This window comes from Aplysia californica, unplaced genomic scaffold (assembly GCF_000002075.1).
Source record: "Aplysia californica isolate F4 #8 unplaced genomic scaffold, AplCal3.0 scaffold01088, whole genome shotgun sequence".
In the NCBI taxonomy this organism is placed as follows: domain Eukaryota; kingdom Metazoa; phylum Mollusca; class Gastropoda; order Aplysiida; family Aplysiidae; genus Aplysia; species Aplysia californica.
Genome location: NW_004798358.1, coordinates 7,981 through 16,500, shown reverse-complemented (window position 1 = coordinate 16,500; position 8,520 = coordinate 7,981). Strand labels below are relative to the sequence as shown.

The window sequence follows — 8,520 nt, the reverse complement described above, 5'->3', positions numbered from 1 at the left end:
CTCTCTCCCGCTCTCTCTCCCGCTCTCTCTCTTTCTCTCTCTCCCCTCCCCCCTTTCGCTCTCTCCCCTCTCCTCTCCTCCCTCCATCTCCACTTTTTAATTTCTAAAATTTAAGTTAGTTAAAAATCGTTTTTCGCACATGGCGTCACATCGCCGGCTTTTGCGATGTAGCAGTGAGTCGTGTTACTGTCGCTCACTGGAAATCAGAGTTTGATTCTCGAGAGGGGTAGAGATTTATATCGAGTATGTCGGTCTTTCTGCTGGGATGTTGCATTCTCCTCCCGGGTTGACCGTGACATCAGGGTTGGAAGCCCGCCTCCTAAATTATCTTAATTGTGTCAATGGGGGCGGTAAAAACGCCTACGTTAAAGGGAAAAAAAAACAAAGCCTGTCGGTACCACGACCAACTCCCATGTTGATTCAATAGTGTGGGGAATCCAGATGTGAGTAGTTAAGCAGGTCAAGTAAGTTCCGAAAGGAAAGGGGGGGGGGGCTGAAAGAGATCTCAACGGATAATAAATAGATCTAACTCATCTGTGCGACCCCCAGAAGTTTGCTCTGATAGCAATAGGAAACGGGTGGTTGGAGGATACCCTCTGTCGTACTTGCCTTTTAAAAAAAATCAGTTTTACTTTTATCCCTAGGAAGCTCAAAATGACTGTCCCTGTGTCCACTTGTCTGTGTCTTCCTTTCTAGATTGCTTTTCCTATCACTATCACTGAACTTTGGTTTATTGCTTCAGCGTGCTTCTCTTTCCTTGATTTAAAAGATGCCACCTTAAGCTGCTGGAGGTGGCTGTAGAAGAAGAATAACCAGATCTCAGGTACACAACGCTTGTGTGGGTGGTTGCAGGGTGTTTTGGTGTGGTTTGCTCCTTCTTTCCTATTAAACATCTATCGTTCTTATCTCTACTCCTTTTTTTTGTTTGTTACTCTGTTGTAGCGCTTCTAGTCTTGGGCTCTTATGTGACCTAATTGTGTTCCAAGTGCCGTAACACATTTACCAAAAACGAACGCGGTGTGTGTCCTGAATTCTGTTATATCGCTGCCTTATTCTATTGAGGCGTGTGAACCAATCACACTCATCTAAAACTCCACGCCCTGCACCCCTGTCATGTGTGTAGTGTGCGTATGAGTGCGTGTGCGTGTGCGTGTGCGTGTGCGTGTGCGTGTGTGTGTGTGTGTTTGTAAGCGTTTTTGCTTACATGCTTGCTTGTGTCTACGCGAGGCAGTAATTTACATACACACAAAAAGGGGAGGGGACATATATTCAAGAGTGTTAAGTAAATTTTGGTTTTTTTCTTTCTCAGCCTCATTAGCAGCGCCCCCCCCCCCACACACACACACATTATAAAAGGGAAAGAAGATGGAGAACTATAAAGGGTAAATGTACAAGTTGACATCAAGCATCAATCTACGAGACCTCGCCGCCGGTGTGAGGTAAATGACAAACTCAGAACACAGCGTGTTGAGACTATTGCTGATCGAGAACTCATTCTATGGAAGTATTACAAACTATTTCCATTCATGTGATCCACATAAACAACAGCGTGTGATTGGTTTCTTTGTGGGACAGAAAAGTCTCGAGCGTAGGGTATCAGTGGGTTTTTTTTCTTCCATTTCGGGCTTTATGAGAGGTGTTGCAGTGGTGTTAATGTCAAAATGGGTCTTTTCATCCGCACATTGCTTCTGCGTGTATACAAATAACATTTATCACGCAATGTTATCGAACATGCGATTTATGACATCATTGTTTTTGTGTGTTTTTTTAAAACGTATTTGTTTATTTTGTTAGGTCTCAGGACCTGGCACACTCGCACTTTTGCAGTTTGAACTGGGGATATCATGTATTGGGCTCCGACAGGAAAGTGCAGCGGATGAAGGTCGTTCGTTTTTCTTGTTTTTTCTGGAATTTCTCTTGGTGACTCAGTAGGTAGGTGGTTGAGGCGGGTGCTCTGGTGTGATTTGTTACACCACCTTCCTTCCTGTCAAAACTTTCTACCGTCCGTACCTCTCCTCCTTATTTTCTGTATACGAAACTTCTTCAGTAACACCCCCAATAGTCGTCACCTATATGATCTATGTGTTTAGCGAGTGCTGCATAACACCCCTAATCTTCGTCTTTTATATGATCTATTTGTGTATTTTTTTTCTTTTCATTAACCCTGACCGCTTTTGGGCTCCTATTAGCACAGAGCTAAAGATCAAACTACTTAAAATATGAATACATTGCCCGTCACTAGTGAATGTTTGGTTTGAGTGAATCGAAATTTACTCCTGGATACTACAGGCGTCCATGGTTTAATGGTTAGTCACCATTGTACGCAAAAACGTGTGAGTCCAAACCCCGAGCTGGGGCGTTTGTCAAATTCAAAGTACATGTATCTCCATCTGTCTGCTGGGATGTTGTGTATCCCACTCCGTCAGGGTTGGCCCCCCTGACAAGCAGGGTCGAGTCAGCCTGCAGCCACCTAAATGACCTAAATTGTGTCGGTGGGAGTGTGAAACGTCATGTAATTGTCCTCCAAGTTGATACGCTTACTCCGCTGTCACCACAACCCGTGCGACCTGTGTGCCAAGAACTATGGCGGCGGAAGCGAATGCCCACCCTCCCCTGACAAAGGATCAGCCAGCCGAAGATTCTGTGCCCGAGGAGGATGCAAATACGGCCGATGGTCATCCAGACACAGCTGACGACCCCGAGGGAAAGGACCGGAAGAAGGGACACAGGCTCAGCGGCCTGACCTTACACTTTCACGACGCTGTATGTGCTGGGAGTGTTTGGCATTGAAGCTTTGATCATGATGAGTTCGTATCGTTGATGTGTTCAGTATCATTGAGGAGTTCATATCGTTAATGAATTCTTTTCGTTGATGAGTTTATATTATCGTTAACATATCGTTAATGAATTCTTTTCGTTGATGAGTTTATATTATCGTTAATGAGTTCTTATCGTTGTTAAGTTTATATCGTTGCGGAGTTTATATCGTTAATGAGTTCTTATCATTGTTTTCTTAATACGATTAAGAAGCTAATGTCGTTGTAGGGTTCATATCGTTGAGGAGTTCTTTCTTATCTTTTGTGAATTTTTATCGTTGATGTGTTTATATAGATGCTGGGTTCATAAAGTTGAGTGGGTCGTATTGTTGAGAGGGATAATGTTGTTGGTAAGTTCCAATCGATGACGAGTTTATAATCGCCGACGACCTCTCATATTGTTGACGAGTTCCTATCCTTTGTGAGTTCAAATTGTTCAAGAGCTCAAATTGTGTAGGGGTTCATATCGCTGGTGATCTCGTATCGTTGACGAGTTCAGATTGTTAATCAGCTCATTTCGTTGCTGACCTCGTGTCGTTGATGAGGTCACGTCAGACGATTTCTGTTTTGGCCATAGATTTTAATGCAGTTGCGCACGTTTGTATGAACTATTGAATAAAATTGCTTTTTATGCTTATATTGCTATTGATAATTTTACAGTTGGTCTTTGGCCTGCCACATTTAAGCTGCTGTCATTTATTGAAGTGATATCCTCTTGAGTATTGATTTTGTCCCCTCCTGAAAATTTCGATTATCTGCGCTTGAGTGCGTAGATGGTGTTATCTGCACTTGAGTGCTTAGATGATGTCCTCCCAGGAACTGGGTTAATCTCCTTTCCGTTTTAGAATGTTAAGATTATCCTCCCATGCTTGGGTATCAGGGTACATCAGATCTTGGATTATATTGTTAAATTATTGAGATATAGAGGTGAAATATAGAGACTTGGGTTGCTTAACATGGATCTCAAGTGACGAATTGTTTCTTGGACTTCATCAGGAACATACTGAAATAAACTACAATAGGAAGAATAGGCACTGAGTTAAATAATGATGCTCGATTGTTCTTAAGAAAAGAAATAATAGGAATAGTCCGAATAGTACAAGTGCAAAGGATCAGAAAAAGTGATTTGAAAATAGAACTTGGTGCAGTGTTGTTCTGTTGGGGGTCTAACACAGTCAGCTAGCATATTGTGTAAGAATAAATTACTTTAAATCCTGTTTTTTTGTGAGATGACTGAGGATGGCCGAGGGATTGTTTCAACCTTCTCATGTTTGTGGTGATGCATGTGCTTAGTATTTATGTGCACGTTTGGAGTCTGTGAAATGGTTAGGAAACGGTTTGGGAGTGGTGGCGTAAAGGAACCTATGAGTGCGTTTATAATTGCACGAAGTGAGGAAGGAGGAAATTCCTAGGTACGAGGGCTGTCGCACGGAAAACCGGAATTTGGCTGTAATTTGAAACTATTCAATATTTTCACATTCTGTAAACGCACACTTGTAAAACAATCATATTGGAATTTCCCGATTGAACACCATGAGCATTGCACCAATCAAACGAACACAGCAGTTCTCCAAAGATGGCTACCCACTTGGAAAATTGGTCAAGGATAGAAGTGAGATCTGTCATTCGGTTTCTGACCGCAAAAGGTCTCAAACCTATAGAAATACACGCTGAAATAAAGTCAGTTTACGGGGAGAAAGTAATGGCAAAGACACTGGTATATGAGTGAAGTAGTAAGTTCAAAGCCGGGCATACGGATATCAATGACAAAGTTCACCCAGGACCTTGTTCTTCTGCCAAGACTGAGGACAACAAGAGTCGCGTTAACGAACTCATTCAAACAGACAGGTGCCTAAAAATTCGCGAAATTTCCGAGTCACTAAACATTTCAAAGTCAACTGTCCATAGGATAGTGTTTGATGAGCTGCACTATCGAAAGGTCTCTGCTCGATGGGTCCCAAAAGAGCTGACAGCTGACCACAAGACGCGTCGTGTTGAAGTGTCTCAGACATTTTGCAGCATGACAACGCAACGCCACACACCGCAAACGCTACGAAAGACTGGATCCAAAGGTTCGGCTGAGAAGTTCTGCCACACCCACCTCACAGTCCTGACTTGGCCCCGTCAGATTATCACCTTTTTGGACCAATAAAACACCATATTTCTCGACAGCGATTCACCAACGACGAAGACCTCGTGGAAGCCGTGAAAGATTGGTTGAAATCCCTTGACGAAAAATTCTTCAGGGACTGTATCTTCTCCCACATCCAGCGATGGAAAAAATGCGTCCAGCGGGATGGTGATTACATTGAGAAATAAAGCACATGTTGAGGTATGATGTGTTACATTTTTATTATAATCGGACAAAGATTGTTGCTTTTATGGACCTTTTCCGGTTTTCCGTGGGACAGCCCTCGTATCACGTTTGGTTAGGGGGAGGGGATGGGGTGGGATGGAATGGGGTGCGTGAAGCTCTGGATAATGGGGGCTGTTTGCACTAATAACTTTTATTATAAAAGTAAGCATCTCTCAAGTGGCTGTTTGATGCGACGTTTTACTCCTATCCATTGACTTTGCAGAATTTTGTGACGTTGAACCCGAGCGGTTTTTGTGTGTGGTCAGCCAAGACAAGACAGCCCCTTCTCTCCCCCCCCCCCCCAGTTTAAATGTCCCCCCCCCCAGTTTAAATGTAGATAGCGTTATAGTTCACAGATCTTGCTTACAATTGATGAATCTCAAACCCTTGATATGTTTGTATGTACATGATTCATATATACATGTATATTTATATATATATATATATATATATATATATATATATATATATATATATATATATATATATATATATATATATATAATATACGATATTATATATAATATATGATATTATATTATATACTTCGAGTGTTGTGGTGCTGTGACAGTTTATTTTCATTTCCGTGATTACGCCTTGCGCACTGGCTTTTTTCCCTGCTCATTTCGTTTGTTTTGTATTGATTGTTTCACCATTCTCTTCGGTGTCGAGTGGTAGCGACGACTGATGCCTAGTTGCACTCAGCTTGTTTTCACCCCCGTTGATATTGCGACCTTCTATCCTTCTGAGCATTATGTAACGCTGTAACCCATAAATTTTAAGTTCCTTTATTATATTTCTGGTAATGTTATTGTTGTTTTTTTCCGGAATATGTTTTTTTCTTTTTTCTCACGAAATGTTGTTTACGTAACTGTTCCCTTTTGTCAATGTATTATTAACCAAACAACCTGCAGTTAGGGGTCAGGTGCCGATACCAACTGGGCTGGCTGAAATGTTTAACATGGGATCGTTCACTTAAACACGCACAAACAAAAAGAAATTTCACATTGTAGGCGTACAAACTGTAATTAAAGATTTAAGTTTTCCCTGCCGAATTGAGAAGTCGAATCAAAACTTTTTATTCTTCACTTGATTTAGATTTTTGACTAGAGTATCCGGTGCCACAGAAATGGACGGTTGGAAAGCACAGAAACAGCTCTCATTTTTGTGTGCGTGCGTGCGTGCAAGCAAATAGGATCAAAAGCAATTCTTGAAAGCTGTTCAAGTTTGCCTTTACTGGAATTGTTGATTGCTTTCCCAAGCCATACATATTCTTTCGTTGATGTTTCTTGTTACCACATTCACTTTCACTGTTTGAATATACGAAGAATGACTTTTGCGTAGTTGTATCGATGTTGGCATTTATTGCTATTTATTTATTTGATTCAGTTTCCTTCTTTCTTCTTATGGTGTCATTGTTGTACTTCCAACAGATTCTTGTCTATTATAGTTGAACAGAATTTCTATTAGTTGTTCTGGGCCAGAGATCATAATCAGTTATTTTAAGATTGTACATATAATTCCTGGCCAAGACTGAATAGCGGGTGGTAGGAGGGTGCAACTGGTAGGTCCTACTTCTTTTCTTTCCCTCTGTTGTTTCGGTATGTCTGTCTTACGTTTTCCCCAGCACTATATGACTATTATTGTGCCGATGTGGTTCTATTAACTCAAACAAGAAAAAAAAATAAGACTAAAGTTTTTGTACGACCACCTTACTGTTATTGGTGAAATCTCTTGCTGTGGTCATTCATGTAGATGTCAATAGTGTGTTGCTCAAATATAACGTTGTCTGGATTATTCTACAGCATTATTTTTATTTTCTGAGTGGTTGGAGGGCGTCACTGTCAGGTCTTACTAGTTTTCTTTACCTCTCTAGTTTCTCTCTGTCTATCGTGCTATTTTCCCGTGTCGTTCCTGTGGGGATGGTCGTAGGGTATCGGTAGTCAGACTGCCCTAACTCTTCCTTATTTCTGTCTGTTTACTTTTTTGCGGTCTCCATTTAACCATTTAAAAATGTCGTTCCACTTTTTGAAGCTAAATAATTACAAACGAAGCAGAGTTTGAGCGAATGTAGTTTAGCTTGTACAATTTCTCTTTCAATGATGGCTGTTTTGAAATACAAATATAGGGGAGTGTCCTTTTGTGTGTGTGTTTTTTTTACTCCATTATATTTGCTTTTCTTGAGCTAAAATAAGGAATGTAACATCAAAGTCACTTTACTTTGTTGTTGATTGGAGGATGCTCTGGTATTGTTTGCTCCTCTTTTCCTATCAAGTATATATCTTCCTTATGTCCTCTTTTTCTTTTTTTCTGTGTTACTCTATAGTACCACCTCTAATTTTTGGCTTTTATATGACCTATGTGTATTGAGAGTGCCGCGAAACTCTTATTAAAGTTGTAACTCATTGGTTATTCTATTTTCTTTCCATTGCATCTGCACAGATGGCTTCCGCAAACGACTCCAAATGGCAGAAAGACGCCGCCGACCAGAACTTCGACTACATGTTCAAGCTGCTCATCATCGGCAACAGCAGCGTGGGAAAGACGTCCTTCCTGTTCCGGTACGCGGACGACTCCTTCACTTCCGCCTTCGTCTCCACGGTGGGCATCGACTTTAAGGTCAAGACGGTCTTCAGACAGGACAAGCGGGTCAAGCTGCAGATCTGGGTGAGTTGTTTTGTTTGTTTGTTTTATTTGTTCTTGGGAATGAGTGGATACACGGTCTGGTTTCCCGGCGCTGTTGTCTGCGGTATAAAACTTGGCGTTTTCGTTAAAGGACGGTGGTAGAACCACATTTTGACAACTCCCCCCCCCCCCTTTATTGTTAATTTTTAATCTACTTTACAAGCGTCTTTCTTTCGTGCACAACGTGACGGTGACCTAAATATGAACCTTCCGAGGGGAGAAACCATGTGTGCGTATAGGGGACAAGACAAGTCAGTTCCGAATACATAGGGGGCTAACATTTGCTTTTACCAAAACGATATTGAAACCTTGGCAAGAATTTGAACGTGTTTACAACAACAAGGGGGGGGGGGCACGAAGTAGACATTGAAGTTTAAAACTTCTGTGTTATGTAATTAATGTGGTGATTTTTATTTGTTTCTAAACGGGCAATATAATTTCTGGAACTATGCTGTCGATTAGTACTAAAAGTAGCTTGCACGAACGTCACCTGCGTTGTTATTTAAGTTATTGAAAGTTGAGGATACTGATCACAAGCATTGTTCAATACATTAGTATCGTGCTCGCGCGAAGACGCTCTAAAGAGACGTTAAAACTGATGACGGTGTGCTGTAAGTCGCCACAACCACTCTAGGTTATGAAACGCCCTCCTGGCATTTTTGT

General features: G+C 41.4%; 1 protein-coding gene across 1 annotated transcript in view; it reads left to right on the top strand.

The window, feature by feature from the left end:
• Nucleotides 1-7,840, top strand: part of LOC100533330 (Rab3) — a gene marked incomplete at its 3' end in the record, with an annotated part of 34,400 nt that extends 26,560 nt beyond the window's left edge. The window contains 1 exon segment of the mRNA NM_001204627.1: nt 7,615-7,840. Within this exon segment, the coding sequence (NP_001191556.1) occupies nt 7,615-7,840 (226 nt within the window).
• Between the last annotated feature and the right edge of the window lie 680 nt (nt 7,841-8,520).